Genomic DNA, 23,713 nt, shown 5'->3' on the forward strand with positions numbered 1-23,713 from the left:
TAACGACCTAAAAGTCTCACTGTTCAGAGCACAAAGAGATCAGTCTAAGGCCTGGTCTACACTAGGCGTTTATGTCGAATTTAGCGCCGTTACATCGAATTAACCCTGCACCCGTCCACACCACGAGGCTATTTAGTTCGACATAGAGGTCTCTTAAATTCGACTTCTGTACTCTTCCCCAACGAGGGGAGTAGCGCTAAATTCGACATGGCCATATCGAATTAGGCTTGGTGTGGATGGAAATCGACGCTAATAGCTCCGGGAGCTATCCCACAGTGCACCACTCTGTTGACGCTCTGGACAGCAGTCCGAGCTCGGATGCTCTGACCAGCCACACAGGAAAAGCCCCGGGAAAATTTGAATTCCTTTTCCTGTCTGGGCAGTTTGAATCTCATTTCCTGTTTGGACATCGTGGCGAGCTCAGCAGCACTGGCAACGATGCAGAGCTCTCCAGCAGAGATGGCCGTGCAATCCCAGAAGAGAAAGAGGGCCCCAGCATGGACTGATCGGGAAGTCTTGGATCTCATCGCTGTGTGGGGCGATGAGTCCGTGCTTTCCGAGCTGCGCTCCAAAAGATGGAACGCAAAGATCTATGAGAAGATCTCTAAAGCCATGGCAGAGAGAGGATACAGCCGGGATGCAACGCAGTGCCGCATGAAAATCAAGGAGCTGAGACAAGGCTACCAGAAGACCAAAGAGGCAAACGGACAATCCGGATCCCAGCCCCACACATCCCATTTCTACGAGGCACTGCATTCCATCCTAGATGCGGCCGCCACCACTACCCCACCACTGACCGTGGACTCTGAGGATGGGATATTGTCCACGGCCGCTTCCTCGGACATGTTAGAGGACGGGGAAGATGAGGAAGGAGATGAGGCGGACGAGGCAGTCGGCAGCGCTTATCAAGCTGATTTCCTCGACAGCCAGGAGCTCTTCATCACCCTTACAGAGATCCCCTACCAACCCTCCCCAGCATTTAACCCGGACACAGATTCAGGGGAAGGATCAAGCAGTAAGTGTTTTAAACATCTAAACATTTATTTTTAACAAAACTGGAATATTAAGAATAATAACAATGTGTTCTTCATGATTTCTTAACCCTGGGCGCTTAAATATTCAGTTCCAACTATTTAAAAAAAATCTAACAGTGTCCGGTTGTGCATGATTCTGCTGCCCAAGCTGCTCCACTCTTTAGTCCCTGCCACTGCAGCTATATTAAAATCCGGTCTATATGTCCGGGGATAGAGCTGAAATCCTCCACGGACATCTCGACGAAGCTCTCCTGGAGGTAATGGGAAAGCCTGTTCATCAGGTTCCTGGGGAGAGCGGCCTTAGTGGGTCCTCCGAAGTAGGAGACGTTCCCGCGCCAGGAGATCCTCAAGTACTCCTGGATCATTGCCTTGCACAGCATGGCGGCATAGGGCCCTGGTCTTTGCAGGCTTTCCCGAAGCATCCTTTCCTTCTCGCTGTCCGAGATCCTCATGAGTGTGATGTCGCTCATGATGACCTGCTTTGAATTAGGTAGGGGACTGTTAGTATTGGGACTGCTTGCAAGTTCCTTTACAGAACTGTAACCGCTGGTTTACAGCCACGCGGTGGAGGCGGGAGAGGGGCAGCATACAGGGATCTTTCCCTGGGACAGCCGCGAGGGGGTGCGACAGGGCCAGAGTTCATGCTTGGCCGATTGCTGGCAGCAGAGACTGGCATTGCTTTCAATGTGAAAGGAGGCCAGTGGTACTACTACAGTTTTAAGCAGCCACAAGTCTACGGCTTACCATGTCTGCCTGCTACAGAAATTCCTGTGTCCTGCCCCGCTTCCCAGATCGGCAGTGCAAGACCCCAGGCACTGAAGGCGAGGTCCGAAAATTCGACCTTGTCCTGAGCGTGCATGTGATAGGTGCGGTGCATGGTCTTGTTCACAGAGAAAGACTATGTTCTCTGTTCACAACTACATTTGTGATTCGGAGGAATTCACTACCTTTTTCTCATTCCCACAGCCACATCTGCGACTGTCTCCCAACCCAGCCTGGCATCACACTCCCAGAGGCTAGCGCACATTAGGCGGAGGAAGAAGAAGACGCGAGAGGACATGTTCTCAGAACTAATGGGCTGCTCCCGAGCCCAGGCAGCACAGCAGAACCATTGGAGGGAGAATTTGTCCCAAATGCACCGGACACACATGGAACGTGAGGAGAGGTGGCGGCAGGAAGACCAACAGGCGACTCAAACGCTGCTTGGACTTCTGAGGGAGCAAACGGACACGCTCCGGCGCCTTGTTGATGTTCTGCAGGAACGGAGGCAGGAGGACAGAGCCCCGCTGCAGTCTATCAGTAACCGCACTCCCCCGCCACCAAGTCCCATACCCCCTCGCCCAAAGTCCAAAGAAGGAGGGGCGGCAGAGTCCATGAAAACTCTCACTCCACCCCTGCAGACTGCTCAAGCACCAGAAGGCTGTCATTCCCCAAAATTTGAAAAGTCCTTTTCTGCCCGCCTCCCCCAAGCCCCCGTCCAAGTTTCACCCCCCAGTTTCATGTGTGGTTGTTAATAAAAAATACGTTTCTGTTCATTACTGTTTCAATCATGTTCTTTTGAGGGAGAGTCTGTCTGAAGGGGGGGGAAGGGGCTTGGTACTTGGACAGGACAGTCACCTTTAGCAGGGTACAGAGGCGGGGGCAGGTCCAGCAGCAGGGCACATACACAGTGCAGTGACTAGTTACCCTGGTCAGTCTGGGAGGTGGTTTTCATGTTCTGTGCGTGGGGGGGGGGGGGGGGTTGCTCTGTGACTTTGTGGCGGGGGAGGGCAGTTACAGATCTTATGCAGCGGTCCTTGTCCTGGATCACAGAGCCACGCAGCAGGGGATCTGTAACCCTCCTCCCCCTGCCATAAAGTCACATAGCCCCCACATACACGCAGTCCCGCTCAGGAGGGCTGGCAGGCTCCGTTGAAACAACCAGTCCGCCACTGCGAATCCTGTCATTCCTGGAGTTTAGAAGGATCATTTGCATCAGTACACTACACCCTCTCCCCACCACAGTCTGCGTCCCAGGTTTAAAACATTCCCGCGAAAACAGTAATAAAGACAACGGTGTTCATTAACAAAATAAAACTGATTTTATTTTTTTGGAAGGGGGTGGAGGGGGTCTGAAACTGGAGAGGATAGTCAACATTAACTGGGTAAAGAAACGGTGGCAGGTTCAGCTTCTCTGTACAGAAACTTAAAAGTCACTGGTTACCCTGCTCACTGTGGAACCTAGCTTTCAAAGCCTCCCGGATGCACAGCGCGTCCCGCTGGGCTCTTCTAATCGCCCGGCTGTCTGGCTGGGCGTAATCAGATGCCAGGCTATTTGCCTCAACCTCCCACCCCGCCATAAAGGTCTCCCCCTTGCTCTCACACAGATTGTGGAGCACACAGCAAGCTGCTATAACAATGGGGATATTGGTTTCGCTGAGATCACAGCGAGCCAGTAAGCTTCTCCATCTCCCCTTGAGACGTCCAAAAGCACACTCCACCACCATTCTGCACTTGCTCAGCCGGTAGTTGAACAGTTCTTTTTCAGTGTCCAGGGCGCCAGTGTAGGGCTTCATGAGCCAGGGCATTAGCGGGTAGGCTGGGTCCCCAAGGATCACTGTAGGCATCTCCACATCCCCAAGAGTTATTTTGTGGTCCGGGAAATAAATACCTTCCTGCAGCCGTCTAAACAGACCAGAGTTCCTGAAGACGCGAGCGTCATGAACCTTGCCCGGCCATCCGACGTTGATGTTTGTAAAACGTCCCCGATGGTCCACCAGTGCTTGCAGCACCATTGAAAAGTATCCCTTTCTGTTAATGTACTGGCTGGCCTGGTGGTCCGGTCCCAGGATAGGGATGTGAGTTCCATCTATAGCCCCACCGCAGTTTGGGAATCCCATCGCGGCTAAGCCATCTATGATGCCCTCCACGTTTCCCAGGGTCACTACCTTTGAGAGCAGTACCTTAACGATTGCGTTGGCTACTTGCATGACAACAACCCCCACGGTAGATTTGCCCACGCCAAAGTGGTTCGCGACAGACCGGTAGCTGTCCGGCGTTGCAAGCTTCCAGAGGGCTATGGCCACTCGCTTCTGGACAGTCAGGGCTGCTCGCATCCGGGTGTCATTGCGCTTCAGGGCAGGGGACAGCAACTCACAAAGTTCAAGGAAAGTCCCCTTCCGCATGCGAAAGTTTCGCAGCCACTGGGATTCATCCCAGACCTGCAGCACTATGCGGTCCCACCAGTCCGTGCTTGTTTCCCGTGCCCAGAATCGCCGTTCCACAACATCCACATGACCCATTGTCACCGTGATGTCCTCAGCGCTGGGTCCCGTGCTTTCTGACAGGCCTGTGCTACTCTCAGACTTCAGGTCCTCACCACGGTGCCGTAGCCTCCTCGCCTGGTTTATCTGCGTCTGCCTGTGGTAAAGGTGGATGATAACCTGCGAGGCGTTGACAACGGCCACAACTGCAGCGATGGTCACAGCGGGATCCATGCTCGCAGTGCTGTGGCGTCCGCGCTGGCACTGACCGGAAAATTGCGCGAACTGATTTCCCGCCGGCGCTTTCAGGGAGGGATGGAGGGCAGTAGTGACGGAAGGATGACGACAATTACCCAAAAGCACCCTCGACCCTTTTTTTTTACCCAGAAGGCATTGGGGGCTCGACCCAGAATTCCAATGGGCAGCGGGGACTGCGGGAACTGTGGGATAGCTGCCCACAGTGCACCGCTTCCAATGTCGACGCTTTCCCCGTTAGTGTGGACTCACAAAGTCGAATTACTGTCCTTAGTGTGGACACACACGTTCAACTTTGCAATATCGATTCTACATTTTCGAATTAAGAGAAATCGAACTACCCTCGTAGTGTAGACATACCCTAGTTCAGCCTCTGCTAAATGCTAGTGGGTTGGCAGTAATACAATTGGGTCTACTTATGTCAGTTAGTCTGTATTTTGTAAAAGACAAAACAGACTATCATTACCAGATGCATGGAAAAGGCATATGAAACAGTGATTTAGGCTTCATCTCCCTTGAAAAATACATGGCAGCTCAGTTCAGCTTCACTGAACTATTCAAAATGTCCATACATTTGTTGAGGAAGTTGTCGAAAATGAAATGAAAACATAGGAACTGGTACAAATTATTAGATGAGGTTTTCAGCCAGTTGCGATGGCCTCGCCTGGTTATCTTTGCCTGTGTTTCAGAGACTGGAAAAGCCTGTCCACACTTCAACCATACAAGCCTGCTGAACTTTGTGACATCAAAAATTGCATGTCTTCCCATCTGATTTCTTCACTTTACTGCAAACAGTATGAATTCTGAAGCCATGTATCTTGCCATCTATTTCCTCTGACAAGGCCCAAATGCAACGGTTATGAATAGATAAAAAGTGTGTTCTGGACTTCTGGGCATTGTAAGAATGCATCCAGTGCTTATTGTTTGCATCGTGTTCTACCAGTAGACTGTACTATAATAAAAAAAGAGCTCCTAGAGCAGGGTTTCTTCACTGGTGGGTTGCGACCCAAAATCGGGTCATCTGAACGTGTTAAAGGATCACAGGGCTGGATGGGCTCAGCTCCCCTCTCTGGCTTTGTGACCAGGTGCACGTGGTCGCAATGCCACTCTCACAAATTTGGCCTGGTTGGCCCCCTCATCAGGGGGGCCAGGCCAAACCTGAGCAGTGCTGCAACTTCTGAGGTTGCAACACCTGGAGTAAGGAGCCAAGCCCAGCTAGCCCTGCGGGACAGGAGCTGGGAGAACAGCTGGTATCCCAATCTCTGGTAAACACTGGCTCCCTGATGTAACCCCCACCTCACAGCTGGGCAACACTCCCTCTTCCATAACCCTTGTCCTGCACTCCATTTTGGACCCCATGATGTAGCCTTCCCCCACAGCCAAGTGATCCTCCCTCTGTCATACCATCTATCCTGGCTCCAAGCCCCCTCACCTCCTTCCCTCAACCTCTCACTGTAACCCTTGTACCCCAAATCCCCCCACTCCTTTACCCTCTTCTCTCCAGGAGCTGCATCACGTCTGTGGTTTTTGGGGAGCTATCAGTTTGCCACCCCTCCCGTAGACCTGTCTGCCTCCATATCCTTCCCCCAGCCCCCAACTGCACCTCCACACCCCTCTGCCCCCATTTCCTTCCCCAGACCTTCCAACTTCTTCCCCATTACATCCCCAGAATCCCAGTCTCTCCATTTTACCTTCAGCCCTTATTCCTCTCCACCCCTTATTCTTCCCCCCCATGGGCTGTGTGTGGGGGAGGGTTGTGTGTTTTTGGAGGGGGTGTCTTGGTTTACCACCCCTCCCCCCAGTTGCTGGTGGGGGGAGTTCCCCAGCTATTTACATCTGGCTAGAACATCTGGAATCTTAGCTCTGAGGCCCACCAAGCCCCTGACGGATCCCTGCAAAGGGGGTGGAGGGAGGAGTATTGAGTCTAGGAGTGTCTCAGGAAGTCTCTGGGTCATAACAGACCATTACAAATAGGGTCTGAGCTGAGAAAGATTGAGAAACAAACAGAAACATCTGGCAAGGTTAGGTACGTTATGGATTCTGAAATTGTATTCACTAATCAAACATTTTATTATAGGAGAAATCCCAGCAAAACTCCCATTGATTTCAATGTCAGCAGGATTTCACCCTAAATTTATATTCTAGCTCTTTGCACTGGCAGATGATTGAAAAATGTTCTGTAGGTCTTCTACAACCAGCCTCATACAAGGATGTGAATAATTATACGTGTGCAGTTCAAACTATATATATTCTGCAATAAAGTCCTTGCTTGGCCCCATGGCCAAGGTCTAATCCAGGGACCACTGAAATTCTTTTAATTGACTTCAATGAGTCCATTGAAGCAGGGCCTAAAACCTGAAGCCCTTACCTGGTTTTTATTCAGTTCTAACTCAGGCAAAATACCTTAACATGAAGGGGAATTTTGTCTGAATAAAAATAGAGTAAGGACCTCAGGAGCTGGCCCAATTGAAACAGAGAGAGAGGTGGTTGGAGAAAAAGGTAAACCTTTTCTATCGTTTTAATTTAGGCTGCATTTCAAAATAGAGTTTTGAACATTTTCTCTGTTTAGTATGTGACCAACACTATTATTAATTTTGATAATTTCCATTTATATAGCACCTTTCATCCCAAAGTGCTTTAAAAACTGGTATACATATCACAAGGATCGTGTCATCCACTGGTAAAATGCCATGTCTGTGTAAGTAGGTATAATTTAATTACTTGAGTAGGAACGTGGCCAGGACAGTGGCCTTAACACCGTGATCTTATGAAGTTTGACAAGAGGTTGAGAACTTGTTTGAACATCTTAATAAAAAGATAACAAGCATAAAGCTCCTTAACACCATATTGTGTATCAGGTTAATTTGGTCTCAAGAGGTCAGACTGATTTATTTAGACCTGTGTTCTCCCTGAAGATTCCCAATTCAAGTATTCACCCAGGTCAATGATGCATATGACAGGATCATAGCAAAGGTGACATGGCTTAAGGCCTTTTAAAAAAAGAAAACAGAATCACCTTTGTTCCTATTCTCACAAGCTATCACTAAACTTTAGGATTAAACTAAATTTTAACACTAACCTCTTTCTCCTTTGTTTTCTTCTTCTTTTCAGACGACTTTTTCTTAGAAGAGGTCTTTCTGCTTTTATGCCTTCTGGATCCCTTAGGAATGCTTCCCATCTCAATGATTCCTGGTTCTTCAAAACCACCAACATCAGTTAGGTTCTCCATCCTGAGATCAACTAGATCCTCTTCCTCATAGTCTTCATCTTCTGACATCCCATTTTGAGTGTTTCCACCATGACCCTAGTGACAAGCAAAGAACAGTGATACACAGTCACAAGACACTTTGCAGCAAGGGGAAGGAACAGTATACTTGGTATGGAAACAAACAAAAACACTGGTTTCGTGGTCACTTTCACATTGTAATTTGTATAGGCCAAGTTCTCTGCCAGGATAAGTTGGTGCAGTTGCAACTTAAACCAGCAGAGAATTTGGCTCTGTATGTCCCCCCCCATGCTATCTATATAGGTCAGTCAAATCTGGGATCTAACAGCTCTATGAGGTCATCCACCTTTTCTGCTCAGTTATGTTTTGACTCATTACTTTGGGTAAATATGAAGCACTGCTACCGGTGAAAAACAACCACTTCCAACTCATAAAGAAGATTGAATGATCAACTTTCACTCAACTAGAAAACATGCAGAAACTGCAAAGCGAAAATGGCCCAGCTGTTTGAGTGCAGAACCTGCATGTGTCAGCAATAGTATCAGTGAGATCATAGGCGCCGACACTGTGGGTGCTCCGTGGCTCAAGCACCCACCAAAAAAAAATAGGGGGTGTTCAGCTCTCCCATGGCTGGATAATGTTTTGTGGGCCCCTGGGCTGTGGCCCCGCCCCTGCTCCGCCCCAAGGCCCCGCCCACCACTCCACCCTAGGGCCCCTCCCTTGATTGGCCTCTTCCTCCCTAAGGCCCCACCCGCACTCTACCCAGAGGTCCCATCCCTGCTCAGCCTCTCCCTCTCCCTCTGCCCCCCTCCCCCCGAGTCCCTGCCCACAGGTCACACAGGAAGGGCACCCACCAGCGAATACAAAAATCAGCACCTGTGAGTGAGATATACAGATAATTTTCTGGAGTAGAGAGATGGCCAGTACATCTGAAGCATTTAGTCAGGAGTGCTCGATCACATCTCATTACCTGCTGCATCACAAGAGAATAGTAGACACCCTTCTGTGTCATGAGTTCATTGTGTGTTCCCTGTTCAACAACAACACCGTTGTGAAATCCAGCAATAATGTCAGCTGTCCGGATTGTGGAGAGCCGGTGAGCTATCACAATGGTGGTACGTCCAGCCCTAGCCTTACCGGGGGAAAAAAACGATAGATTTACTTTAAAATGTGGTGAAAAAAAAAAATCTCTACCTAACAGCACAGCAATAGTGTGGAAAATACAAGCGTAAAAGCCCTTCTGACCCTTTATAGCTGATCATTATTTCCATGCATACTGTCTGATTTAACAGCCAAAGGACACTTCTGATTACAAAATTCACATTTATAATAATGACAGGGAAAAGTGGATTAATTTTATAGGCTACTATGCAAGTACCAATTCCTATAGCTAAGGTTGCCTGACACTTCCAATTGTAAGATGCTTATAACTTTGCCAAGATTTAATTATTTGGGCTGAAACTTTCCATGCTGGTAAATGCCTCGGCTGTCTTTTTTTTTTTTTTTTTTTTTTTAATTTCAGCAAAAATGGTTCAATGGTTTCTCAGAATGAGGTTAGAGAAAAAATAATGTTGTTTTGCACATATTAAAAAAATTCTTATAACTGTTTAATTGAGAAGCTTTATCACCTAAATGCTCGAGAGCAGGGACTTGACATTTGGAGGAGATGGGCATGTCTCACTGGTTATCAGGGATGTGCCTTTTACCATTCCCATGAAAATCTGTCCAAATGTGGCCGAGTTATGAGGCTCTGAAAATCTCAATTTGCATGTGTTCAGTAGAGACTTCTTAGAGCTCAACAGCTAAATTCCCCAAAGAGACAGTCTGAGCTCGCTGCATTGTATGACAGGAGTGCACATGCGCCATCCCCACAGAGAGACTAAGCATGTTCCAGCTCAGGACTGTGGGGCCTGAGCAGGACTTTGCCTGCAATTTCTCCTCCCTATAGTCAGGGGGAGTTGTGGCTCCAGGCACAGGAAACAAGAGTAGGGAGAGTAAAATGAACAGTGATTATGGAAGGAATCAAATTTATGCAGGAAACCCACCTTATTTGTTGCAGAAGTTGTAAGGTGTGTAGTGAATGAGGCAGAGAATTGCAGGAAAAGAAAGGATGGTCTCGTTGTTATGGCAATTGAATACTGCCCTGGAGAACTGGATTCTAGCCCTGTCTCTGCCACAGAGTTACTATGTAGGGTGACCAGACAGCAAGTGTGAAAAATCGGGACAAGGGGTGGGGGCAAATAGGAGTTATATAAGAAAAAGACCCAAAAATCATGACTAGCCCTATAAAATCGGGACATCTGGTCACCCTATTACTATGTGATGCTGGTACTAATTGTGTAGTCCTCATTTTCTGGATGCCTGACTTGAGGCAGTGGGGTCTGATCTGCAGAAGTGCTGAGCATTCACGGCTGCAACTGAAGTCAATGGGAGATGTACTTTTAACATATATAGCGCTGTATAATGCACAATTCTCTGAAATATTGAGTCCTGGGCATCGCAGATCATGCACCCAAAAGTAGTATGAACTTTCAACATTAACATCTCTGTGTCTCAGTTCCCCTTCTGTAATATGGGAGTAATACTACCACCTTACCTGTCGGGGGTGTTGTGAAGATAAATTCATTAGTGTTTATGAAGCACTCAGATACTAGAGTGATGAGAGGTATAAAAAAGCCCATGAGGAAGTTAATAATTTTGCTTTCAGAGCAGGGTTTGAATGGCATGGGGGCATACATTGAATGCTGAGGATAAAAAGAAATATTGACTAGCACTGAATGTTGAATAGCACCATCCTGTGCACTGAATGAAGCAGGGGCCCTGTGGAAGAAATAGTATGTGATTGTAGCAATGGGACTCACCCCTGCAGCGCCTCCTGCTGTCTCTTCTGGCAATTAGCTCATCCAGCCTCTCGAGCACCCTCTGCTGGCCGGTGTCCCGCTGCCGTTTGGCTCCATGTCCCTCCCTGGACTCCAGTGCCCCTTTCATCTCTCTCTCTCTCGGGGTCTCCCCTTCGCGGGGAACCCCCATCCCCTATCCCTACTTCACCTCAGTTGTAGGCTACTGCCAGTCACCAACTAGCCCCCGTGCCCTGGGGCAGACTGCAGTGTAAGCCACTCATCATAGGCAAGGTTGGGTCTGGACCTGCTGCCTCTCTCTGCAACCCAGTGACTCTATGGGGCCTTGGATAACGCCCTGCAGCCTGGGGAGTTGCCAGCTTTGAGCTCCCCAGCCCCTCTGGCCTTTCCCCAGCCCTGCCTCACTCTAGGCACCATGAGCTTCCCAGCAGCCAGGCCCTTCTCTCTCTGAAGGCAGAGAGAGACTGCCTGGGCTCCTCGCTCGCAGCCTCTTATAGGGGTCAGCTGGGCTCTGTTTGGGGCGTGGCTGCAGCTCTGCCTGCTTCCCCCCCCAATCAGCCCAGTGGCTGCTTTCTCCTCCCACAGCCCTTTCTTAGGGCTGTTTTAAGCCCCTCAGGGCAGGAGCGGGTGTCCACCCTGCTACAGTGATCATGTAACCGAAGACTGTCCCCTAATGCAGACACACAAGGGTTTATTAATGCTGACCAAGCAACTTTAATTCGGTCATTCCCTAAATTTTGAGTGCTTGACTTTGGAATCTTAATGGTCTTTTCATGTAGTGTGTGTGTGTAATTCAGTATAAATAATGATATTATCTATGCAGAATATAAGGGCTCAGCACCCAAATACTACCCTCAATTACACCGTGCACTACCGCTGATATTAGGGTTGCCAACTCTGACTGAAGCTATTCCAGGAGATTTTTTTTCCCAACACGACAATGTCATTTTCTTAAAATATCCCATTAAAATCTCCTGGATTGCTTCCAATGGTCACTGGGAGATCGAAGCCGATTCTGGGAGACTCCAAGCCAATCCTGGAGGGTTGCAAACCTAACGGATATCAGTGTGGTCAGATGGGTATAAGTGAAGGCAGAATTTAAGCCCATAGACTTAAAATTTATTGCAGATAAATGCTGGGGGCCATATAGTGCCCTTGAGCCATGCATAGAACTTATGCTAGTCTGTGTTTACTATTACTGAGTACTAATGGGAGGCCGGCTTTTTTATAGAGCTTATTTTTAGGATACACCACTGGTTATATACAAATACACATCAGAAACTTAAAGCAGTGCTGCAGCCCAGTCCTGTAGGCCTCACTCAGGCAAAGCTCCAGATTCTGTCTCCGACTCACCGTGTGTCCACTTGACCTGTCCGTGCCTCAGTTTCCTCATTTGCAAAATGGAGAAAATAATCCCTAAGTCCCAGCAGTGTTATGAAGATTATTAAAACATCTGTTTAGTGATTGGAGAAGACACAGTGCTGGATAAGCACAATGTATTTTTATTATTGCCCTGTAGAAATCCATACAATGCTGGCACCTTGCTTTGATAATGTAGGAGTTAAATTCCTGATGCCACATTCACAGTTTACCACCAGGCAAGCAATTGTGATGTGAGGCAGGATGTGGTGCAGGCCAGCATTAAAGAAGACGACTTCTGTCCACATGCAAATATCCTGGCAATCAGGAATGACGCTAACAGAAACAGAGCCTGTGATTGCTTTAGGGTTACCACCTGTCTGGGTTTTATCCGGACAGTCTGGCTTTTGGCTTCTGTGTCCAGGTGCGATTTAGGGTTTCCAGGTGCCCAGCTTTTGGTGACTTGGCAACCCTATGGCACCTGAACCAAAAGCTCAGTTACCGCAGGGCAGGGAGAGTGCCAGGTCATTAATGCGTACCAGCCTGTGCTCAGCCGGGCCACCTCCTACCTGCAGGCAAGCTCCTTGAGACGGTACAGCGAGCAATGGGGGGCGTGGGGAGAGGAGCGAGTGATGGAGGCAGGGCCTCTGGGAAAGAGGTGGAAGAGGGGGAGGGGCTTCAGGGGTGGCAACCCGAGATTGCTTAATGGAGTTTTGATTAAATATTACAGGGTCATAGCCTGACACCAAAATTTGAGCATGCATCCCTATTGATTTCAATGCCCTCCTTGAAACCAGTGGAGAGCTGTGCTTAAAAACGGATGGCATGCTATAGTCTTTAATGTCAAGCTTGCCATATGGTTGTTGTGCTTCTTAATATTGATTGATTGATAACTCTAGCAATAGGATTCCTACCTTATCAAGAGCTGCTTGCACAATAGATTCACTCTGAGTGTCCAGAGCAGACGTGGCTTCATCCAGCAGCAGAATCCTGGGATTCCTTGCCAGGGCACGGGCAATAGCAATTCGCTGTTTCTGCCCTCCGCTCAACTGAGCTCCCCTTTCCCCCACCATGGTGTTAAATTTCTGAGAAAACAAGAGGAGCATAGAGATTGCAGAAGGGGTCAGTTGAAATCCTTTTACACCCCCACTCCCATCATATTGTTACCATCACAAACAGAAATTCCCTCTTTTAAAAGTTTTATGATGGATACTCCAATAAATGCTTTAAGAATAATTACTTCTAAAAGAACTGTCTTGGCCAATTACATTCAGTGTTTTTGGTAAAAAAAATCTCTCATTGTCCATAGAAATTCTTTATCCACCCTATTAAAAAATGTTGCCACGTAACATACAGTTAGTATTGTAAATTAAGAACATTGTGGGCCAAATTGTCAATTGGAATAAATGACAAAACATTAGTGAAAAACTAGTGAAGCACCGTCTATTTGCACCAGCAGAGAATTTGGGCCACAAAAATTCAGAAGAACCGAGAGAGAGAGAGAGAGACCAAAGAATCCGTCATAGTTATAAGGTGCTCAAAAGTACATGAACTCACATCAGGCAGTCTGGATATAAAATCAAAAGCATTGGCTTCTTTAGCTGCTTTCTCAATTTCATAATCAGTAATACCCTCTCTGCCACAGCAAATGTTCTCAGCTATTGTTGTAGCAAACAAAATAGGCTCTTGGCTTACAAGGCCAATATGTTCTCTTAGCCACTTTATATTAAGTGTCCGAATATCTCGTCCATCTAAGGTAATCTGAGTGGAAAGGCATAAATGAAGAGTTTGAGGAAATGTATTATGTTTAAAATAATTAGTTGTTATAATGGTAAAATAATAATGATATAATAATTGACTTAAGTATTTGTTTAGCAGCTTCTCACATGGAATAAAGCAATAACATTTAAACAAAATGACCAGGAAAAATTAAAAATATATCTTCACGATCACCTCAGATTAGAAGAATGGAAGGAGCAGGATAAACAAAAAGGATATTGTCGGAGCAGTGTTTTATAATTGTATGATTAATTTGAGAATTAATGTATGATTTGATTTCATCCTGCCAGCCACCCTTTTTGAATAGCAGAAAGGAATGACAAACCAGAACAATCCTTATGATTGATTATGGTCACCCTTTTGTTTTAGGATAAATTATAATGTCTACTATGGTTTCCTATATGTATTACAAATTAGGCACTCTAGTTAAATATACATTTCTTTGTTTTAAGGTTTTAGTATGTAAGAGACAGGATCTTGTATTGTATCTATGTTAAGGAGATTAGAGGAATGTTGAGGGCCTAAAGCCCCAATGTGAATTGTTTTAGTTATAAGATTTAGCAAGGCTTGATTTACAATGTATTCTGCTGAATATAAAATACTGCTGTCTCTATACCTTTGAAGGTTTCTGTAAGAGATTGTTTGTGTGAATGAGGAATGCATGCATCAGGAAAAGGTAAGGTGTGAAAGCTATCACAAATGTCCAGATGGTCAAGAAAAAGTGAGAGACTTGGAAAGACCAGGAGACAATCAGTAAACATCCATTGTATCTGATGCTAAACATGTTAACAGCATTGACGACCTCAAAGGTGAGGCAGGCAGCCCCAAAGGTGAGACAACAAATAGGAGATAACGATAGGAAGCCCGACAATAACCATCAAATGATAACAGCAGAAAACCCCAAGATTAACACCACTTAAGGACAGGATGACATTGCAAAATTCATGGACTCAAATGGGAATTTAGAACTATAAAGCTGGGGTGTTTTGTCATGGAACTCTGCAAAGCCTCGGAGCACCGGATCGTGATCGACTGAGCCCAGCTCCACACTCGTGCTCAATCTAACTGGCCATTAGATTGACTCGAGCTACAACTAACTGGTAACTATCAACATAAACTGGCAGGAGTGTGTGTGTGTGTGTGTAAAAAGCATATGCTAACTGTTGTATTTTCAATAAATGCAGTGTATTTGCCTTTTCTCCCTGAAAAGATCCCGTGTGCTTCGTATAGCATAACAATATCCTCAAATATTTAAATCCAAATGTTGACTTCCCTTAATATCAGTAAAGTCCTATCTAGGTTTTTACAATATTCTCATCATCATGGCATACAAGTAATGAAAAATCAGTTTCAGAATTTCGTTGGATGCTACGTATCTTTTGTTCTTTTAAGAATCCAATTTTGTGTAATGTCCTTTTAAAGTATAGGTGTAATCTAGTCAGGAAATTAATCTTCATCCTAGTAGCCAGGAATATCGACAGTTCATGCAAACTAACCTCTCCTTGGACTGGATCATAGAATCTCTGTAGCAGCTGAATAGCAGTACTTTTGCCACAGCCACTGGACCCAACCAGAGCGATGGTCTTCCCCGATTGAACTTTCAGGTTCAGGCCCTTGAGAATCTGGAAATATCATCTTTATATGTTAGTCCAGTAAATATAGAGCTACTTAAATAAATGGTTTGTTTAGAAAAAGATCTATTAAGATGCTTGGCATCATGATCAAGCCAATAATGAGAGGTCTGGTCTAACAGTGTATTGAACTCCCAGGCCTGCTTTCAGTCCTTTGTTCCAACCCTGGTTGGAAAGCACTTTGAAGATGACAAGAAAAAGGTTTTATTACTAATAACAATCTTGCTTTGTTCTCTTCTTATTCTATAAAGACTGTCCTAAGAAAAAACCTTTGGCTCTGAAAACAAAGTGGGTGTTTTAATATCCCCAATGGAATGAAGAGTCAGGGTTTGACAATCTCTAGAATTTACTAGGGAGGGATTAGTTATGGAGTAATGACACTTTTGTTGCTATGTTCACATTTAGGAACATTTTACCTCAGTCCGTTTATCCCATCTTATAAATGTCTAATATTATTAGTGGCCAAAATATTTGTCTCCTATGGGAACTCTTATGTATATTGACATTTAGGCTGATTTATGACTACACTTTTTTTTGCAATAGAAGATCAAAACAACAGTAATATTGTTCTCGTCTCCTTATACTATACCAGAAGAGCTCCAGTTTTCCAGTAAGCTGATAGCAGATAAGCTTTGGTGTTTGCTTGACCAAGCAAGAGCATCATTCTCCACCCCTTTAACATCATTTCTCATCACGACCATCCCATCTCTAACCTCCCTTTTTAGGTAAGGCAGGAAAGGGCATGTCAAGTTAACGCTGACAATAACTAGAATCTTCAGCTCTCTGTGACCCGGTTCATTCCAAATTTAGGTACGAAATGGAGATTGCCTTGATCTTGTATGTTGATCATCTTTGGCTGGTTATTGATGAGAACCAGGTATCCAGGATGATTCTTTTAGCTTTGCCAGCTACCTCTGATACCATTGATAATGAGCCACTGCTGACACAGGGCGAACTCTGGAAGGGATGGATGGAATCATTCTTGAATGGCTCCATCCCATTCCAGCCACAGGCCCAAAGGGTGGCTCATCCGGCCCAGAGTTTCTCTTGTGTAGAGTGATGTGGGATTCTGTCTTGTCACCCTCCTGCTCAAATTTGTATGCAAGACCATTAGGGGAAGACAGTGAGAAAGTACAGACTACACTGTCTTCAGTATTCAGATAACATAGCTCTAGGTCTCTGTTTCATGAGACCCAGCTGGGAGAAGTTGACTGGCTTAGCCAGCAAGTTACAGGGTGGGTTTGATGCAGGCAAGTCAGCTATGACTCACCTCAGAGATGACTGAGTTTATGCTTGTAGGTAGGAGGAACCCATCCGAAGAACTGGCACAGCTAACAGCAGCACACTCAAGTGAGTTTGTAACCTGTTGGATCCACAGCTGCTTTTGCACGCAGGAAGCAGTAATAGCTAATAGCATTTTGTTTGTCTTTTACACTTGGCCAGAAGGTTCTGAACTTTCAATTCTGGTACTGATGTCAATCCAGAAAGAAGTATTGGATTACTGCAAAGTACCATACATGAGACTGTACAACAAGATGACTCCCCTCACAAACTTCAGCTGGTGGAGAGTATGGCAGTCTGTTTCTTAGAGGGCATTATCTGTAGGGAGAATCTTACCTCCATGCTCTGTGATCTGCACTGGCTTCCATTTCATTGTCAGGAGTGATATAGAATAATGGCTTTAACCAATAGACCTTAAAATAGGTTGAGTCCTGGCTATCTCCAAGATTACCTCTCCCCACATGGGATGTCACAGCAGCTGAGATCTTCTGAAGCACTGACACAAACAGCTTTCTGGATTTAACCACATGAGGGCTGGTGGTGAGGCATTCTTGGTGAGAGAGCTTGAAAGAAGAATTTGCTTCTGATTCAATTCACCAGAGGCCAAATTTACTCACCTTCAGGTTATGCTGTAAGTCCCATTTGTTCTCCCTTGCTTTTTCCAGCAGGTGAAAATGAAGAAAAGGTGGATGATGGTGGTGAAGACAGAGCTTTAGTTTTGGAAGGACATTCATCCTGCTTTATTGTTGTATTTTTATAACTAGTATAATAACATTTCACTCTCACATAGTACATTTCATCCATATATCTCAAAGGACTTTAAAGAGGAGGTCAGTATTACTATTCCCATTTTACAGATGGGGAAACTGAGGAAGAGAGAGGTGAAGTGACTTGCCAAGTGTTACTTTGCAGGACAATGGCAGAGCTGGGAATAGAATCCAATGTTCTTTCAACTAGACCATACATCCAGAGTACAGGATGGACATTTTATTTTAATTCATTTTTTTAAAACACATTAAATTGATAAAATATCAGTTTTCTTTTTGGTCACACAGATAATGGCAGCAGCTTTTCACTGCAAAGATTAATTTAATAAGAACACTTACTTTAACATCAGGTCTAGATGGGTAACAGAAATGGATGTTTTTGAATTTAATGTCTCCTTTGAGCTTGTCTGGTCTGTATCCTTCCTTGGCACTGCTATCTAGAAGACGGTGCTGGAGAGAGATTTTGAAAAGGTATTACACATTTTTGTGATTTTACAGTTGTGGCTTTTGATGGATAAGTTGTTTAGGACAGTAAATGAAACACTGCAACACTACATAGCAGTTTAACTGATCAGTGGTTGCTGAATTTCACCCCAGAGGATTCTGCATATCAGTGAAATGCAATCCTTGTGTATACCCTGCAAAGCATTTTGGGATAGGGGACATGGGAAGAACAGGAGTAACTAGAATAATAAAACATCAACTATACTATAAATCATCCATCTCCCAACATTTACAATGGGCCCAAATCCCTTAGCTCCCTCCCAACATCTGCCTAGGCAGAATGTGGGTTGAGAACTAGTTCTTGGAGGAATGATGCAGCCTGTAATTGTGGTGGGCTTAAAATGCACAAGCAAAATAAACAAACTGGGGATTTATTACAAACTCTTTACCCCTAAAAAGATACCATCATCCTGAGGCTCCCTGGTCTGAAGTCCAATGGAAAATTAGCCTGGCGCTAAATAGCCTGACCTGGAATTGCTCCTCCACTTCCCAGGTTGCTGATCTCTGTTGGACTGACACTTTTCAATGACCCAGTAACCACCGGCAGAGTTCAAAACTTCTCTTTGAGTAGGAATGGGAAGATTAAAGGCGACCTCCTCGGCTCTCTCTGCTCCACTCCAAGACCAGCACAACCAAAAATAAAACCAAACCCTTTGTCTCTGAGTTCTGGTTTCCGATTGGTTCTGGTAGTAGCTTCCAGCTTGTTCTATCTCCATCCAGGACTCTGCCCTTATATAAATCGATGGTATGCCCACATTTTGAATACTGTGTACAGATGTGGTCTCCTCATCTCAAAAAAGATATACTGGCATTAGAAAAGTTTCAGAGAAGGGCAACTAAAATGATTAGGGGTTTGGAACAGGTCCCATATGAGGAGAGATTAAAGAGGCTAGGACTTTTCTGCTTGGAAAAGAGGAGACTAAGGGGGCATATGATAGAGGTATATAAAATCATGAGTGATGTGGAGAAAGTAGATAAGGAAAAGTTATTTACTTATTCCCATAATACAAGAACTAGGGGTCACCAAATGAAATTAATAGGCAGCAGGTTTAAAACAAATAAAAGGAAGTTCTTCTTCACTCAGCGCACAGTCAACTTGTGGAACTCCTTACCTGAGGAGGTTGTGAAGGCTAGGACTATAAAAGCGTCTAAAAGAGAACTGGATAAATTCATGGAGGTTAAGTCCATTAATGGCTATTAGCCAGGATGGGTAAGGAATGGTGTTCCTAGACTGTTTGTCAGAGGGTGGAGATGGATGGCAGGAGAGAGATCACTTGATCATTACCTGTTAGGTTCATTCCCTCTGGGGCACCTGGCATTGGCCACTGTCGGTAGACAGGATACTGGGCTAGATGGACGTTTGGTCTGACCCAGTACGGCCGTTCTTATGTTCTTATGTATGTTCTAGGCAATCTGGGAAACAGAGTCCTGAGCCTCTGTAACCATTGTTGCTGTAGTCCGGGGCGAGTCCCCTAAAGACTTGCTTACTGTAATAGGTCAGGAACAACCAACTCCAGAGGTGGTTACACAGAGTTTGATCACCCTTAATTTAGTTTCTCTGGGCAAAATTCCACACTTTGTTATATCCACACAACCTCACTGAAACCAATAGACATTTATGGCCATAACAGAAGACAAAACTCAGCCCTTTGTTCTAACCTAATATGAACGTGAGACTGCAGATATATAACAAACTGCTGTACAAAATTCTAAGAGTTAGTTACTGAAAGTGTGGCATCCCTCTTCCCCAGCAACAGTCTTACCATAGCTTTTAACAGCACTGTTAATCTCCAAATCAAAAGCAGTTGAACTGAAATCATGTCTACTCCATATACTTGTGTTTTAAAGAGCAATGTAATTTCACTTAGCTCTTCACCACTTACTCTAATAAATAAATAAATAAGGGAATGACAAACCTAACAGGAAAGAGGGGTGTCATAACTATAAAGGGAAGGGTAACAGCTCTCCTGTGTACAGTACTAAAATCCCTCCTGGCCAGAGACTCCAAAATCCTTTTACCTGTAAAGGGTTAAGAAGCTCGGGTAACCTGGCTGACACCTGACCCAAAAGACCAATAAGGGGACAAGATACTTTCAAATCTTGGGGGGGGGGAAGGCTTTTGTGTGTGCTCTTTGTTTTAAGGGGTTGTTCGCTCTTGGGACTGAGAGGGACCAGACATCAATCCAGGTTCTCCCCATCTTTCTAAACAAGTCTCTCTTATTTTCAAAATTGTAAGTAAAAGCCAGGCAAGGCGTCTTAGATTTACTTTGTTTTCTCAACTTGTAAATGTACCTTTTACTAGAGTGTTTATCTTTGTTTGCTATACTTTGAACCTAAGACAGAGGGGGGTCCTTTGAGCTCTTTAAGTTTGATTACCCTGTAAAGTTACTTTCCATACTGATTTTACAGAGATTATTTTTACCTTTTTCTTTAATTAAAAGCCTTCTTTTTAAGAACCTGATTGATTTCTCCTTGTTTTAAGATCCAAGGGGGTTTGGATCTGTATTCACCAGGAGTTGGTGAAAGGAAGGAGGGGGGAAGGGTCAATTTCTCCTTGTTTAAGATCCAAGGAGTTTGGATCTGTATTCACCAGGGAATTGGTGAGAGAGTTTCAAAAAGCTTCCCAGGGTAGGGAATGGTGGCAGCGGACCAGAACTAAGCTGGTAGTTAAGCTTAGAAGTCCTCATGCAGGCCCCTACATTTGTACCCTAAAGTTCAAAGTGGGGATACAGCCTTGACAGGGCCCCAATCTGTAAAGTTGAGCTATAGATCTGAATTTCCCCCAAGTTTGCAATAAGCACATTTAGGGCTTTGGTTAAGGCTCGTGTCTTCTTAATATGAATAGAAATGTCGTCTTATTTTTGTTTTCAGTGGTATGAGTCTATGGAGTTCATCCACTTTTTGAATTTTTTGAGAAATAAATCAGAAATTTCAGACTGCTGGAAAAGCAATATTAAGTACCTTACTGATAACCTTGTACACTTCATAGGCAGCACCTCGAGCATTGGCAACACTTTCTAAGTATGGGGAGCCCTGTCCGAGATAGAATGCGCCACGGAGCAGAGAGAATAATACCTACAGGGAACAAAAACAGGAGCTAGCGTACAGTGGTTCCAGACCTGCAGTTTTCTTAGTGCTAAATGTCATGGTAATCCTGGTGGTTCTGTAAGAGCTTTTCCAGAAAAAATATAAAAAAAGAAAATCAAAACTAAAATTTCAGGCTGCATTTTTCCAGCTCCCCCAGTTTTTATTCTTTCGCTGGATTTGACACAGGAAGTGGTGAATGTAGCTATTGTGTGCAGCCACATGCCCTTTAACAGTTGCATTAGCTTTTTTTGTTGCTGCTGCTTTCACTATCTCCCATGAAGAGAATAAATAGTGAAATTAGCCATCTCTCCATCTCTTTGCAATATTAAAAACCTCAGTGTCCTCAAAGAGAGTTAATCCACAGTTTCCTGAGGCCCCAATCCTTCAAAGTGCATATTATGCACTGTGACTACTTCCACTGAAGTCAAGTTCTGATCAGAAGTCAATGGGGCTACTCACAGTGCATAAAGCACGTACCTAAGTCTTTGCAGGATCAGGGCCTTATTCCTTTCCAAAGGAAAAATAATCTAAAAGTATTGGTAAAGTACAAAAATCCCTTGCAGGGATTTAAAAAAAATGAAAGATGGTCACATGGCTGGGACACCGGCAGACCAGATGCCAGCTCATGCCAAAGCCCCAGACTTCACTGAATGCTTACAGATGCATAGCTGGAAGCCAGGCCAATTCACTTGTGTATTAGTATAGATCAAAGTGATTGTTAAATGTATCAGAATGTATTTGCTGTTTAAACTTCATGAAAACTAATGGGATGTTAATGCATTGTTTTAACTAATGCATTGTTTTCACTTATCTGGATCCGGTTATAATGCTGTAGCAAATATTCACATAGTGTATGCCCCTGTCAGTAAATAACCCATTAAATGAGAAAGAAGCCTTGTGGAATGCAAATGAAGAACTTTAACAGAAAAGTATTAATTTCAAAGCAAGTGGTCATTGTGTGTGATGATCGAAGGTCAAAGACTCCAAATGTATTCCTCACTCTCTCTGGGGTAAGTGATTAGACTCTGGGACTGGAAGCAACCTGAATGTGGTGTGATTTTTGGTGTAAATGACCCTTTATCATGAAGTCAAGTTTGTCTGGGTGGCAAGATAGACTAGAGAGTCTGTCTGTGACTCCATGGTAAGACTGGTATAGTGATCCCGGAATTCACATTTGTTACTGGCTTGGTAAAATCTAATTATAGAACACACCACCAGTTTGGGGTGTCTGCCCTGTTTTCTGACAGCCTGCCCTGAGATAGGCATTCATGGTCGTGAACCACTCCAGACAGCATGACAGTGACCAAATGAGATATTTGTTTAGGAACCTTGAGGTCTTAAATATGTAGATTCAACATCTCTGTTGATTTATATTAAACATATTTTAACATTTAGTCTGATGGGTACTTTGTGCCTGAGTAGAAATTATAGATCTTTTTACGCGGTACTTAAACAACAAAGCATTTTCTCTAATTTATAGACCATTTTTAAAAAGTTTGCCTCAGCTAATCAGACTATACTGTGCTGTACTTACAATTAACACACATCCGAGGTCATAATTCTCTTTCTCCTCCACTGTGAGTTTGGTTCCATACCAAAATGCAAGAGCAAAGGCTCCAAATAAAATAAACTCTGTGAAACCCAAAGATGTGTAGGTGGTAATGGATTTTTTGACTCCAACTTTCCTAGCATTCTCTAGGTTAACATCATATCTGAAAACAGATGATAAAATGTTAAATTTGGTATTTACCCAGATGACATTCAGTTCCCGAGCTTCCTTTCATGCTTCTAGGGTTTTCTGCCATAAAAATAAAGTATCTAGATTCTTAGATCGTGTGAATCAACACAGCTTCATTGATTTTCATCAACAGAGGATCTGGCCCGTGGCTGCTCTGAGTGAATTATCAGGCACACAGATAAACATGATATGTTGGGGAACAGTCAACACGGCTTTTGTAAATGGAAATTGTGCCTCACCGATCTATTAAAATTCTTTGAGAGTTTCAGCAAGCATGGGGACAAGGGTGATCCAGTTGATATAGTGCACTTGGCCTTTCAGAAAACCTTTGACAAGGTCCCACACCAAAGGCTCTTAAGCAAAGACATGGGATAAGAGTGATGGGAAACAAAGGGTAGGAATAAATGGTTGGTTTTCACAGCAGGGAGAGATAAATAGCGGGTTCCCCCAAGGATCTGTACAGAGACCTGTGCTGCTCACATATTCATAAATTACATGAAAAAGAGGGTGAACAATGAGGTGGCAAAAATTGCAGATACACAATTATTCAACATAGTTAAGTCCAGAGCTGACTGCAAAGAGCTACAAAGGCATCTCACAAAACTGGGTGACTGGGCAACAAAATGGCAGATGAAATTCCATGTTGATAAATGCAAAGTAATGCACATTGGAAAACAATCCCAACTATACATAAAAAACGACGGGGTCTAATTTAACTGCTACCACTTAAGAAAGATCTTGTAGACAACATGGACAATTCTCCGAAAACATTTGCTCAATGTGCAGCAGCTGTCAAAAAAGCTAACCGAATGTTAGGAACAATTAAGAAAGGGATAGCTAATAAGACAGAAAATATCATCATGCCACTGTGTAAATCCATGGTATGCCCACACCTCATATAATGTGTTCAGTTCTGGTTGCCCCATCTCAAATCAGATGTATTAGAATTAGA

The 23,713-nt window shown here is 44.5% G+C and overlaps 1 protein-coding gene across 1 annotated transcript in view; it reads right to left on the minus strand.

Annotated features, from left to right (window-relative positions):
• LOC135873823 (ATP-dependent translocase ABCB1-like) overlaps positions 1-23,713 on the minus strand; it is an 81,290-nt gene that overhangs the window by 27,974 nt on the left and 29,603 nt on the right. The window contains exons 7-14 of the mRNA XM_065398437.1: positions 22,558-22,735; positions 20,898-21,011; positions 17,772-17,882; positions 15,250-15,375; positions 13,532-13,735; positions 12,889-13,059; positions 8,735-8,889; positions 4,355-4,406 (exon numbers count right to left, since the gene is read on the minus strand). Coding sequence (XP_065254509.1) covers positions 4,355-4,406; positions 8,735-8,889; positions 12,889-13,059; positions 13,532-13,735; positions 15,250-15,375; positions 17,772-17,882; positions 20,898-21,011; positions 22,558-22,735 — 1,111 coding nt within the window. The remainder of the gene's footprint in view (positions 1-4,354; positions 4,407-8,734; positions 8,890-12,888; positions 13,060-13,531; positions 13,736-15,249; positions 15,376-17,771; positions 17,883-20,897; positions 21,012-22,557; positions 22,736-23,713) is intronic.

Source organism: Emys orbicularis, chromosome 2 (genome assembly GCF_028017835.1).
Source record: "Emys orbicularis isolate rEmyOrb1 chromosome 2, rEmyOrb1.hap1, whole genome shotgun sequence".
NCBI classification, from domain to species: domain Eukaryota; kingdom Metazoa; phylum Chordata; order Testudines; family Emydidae; genus Emys; species Emys orbicularis.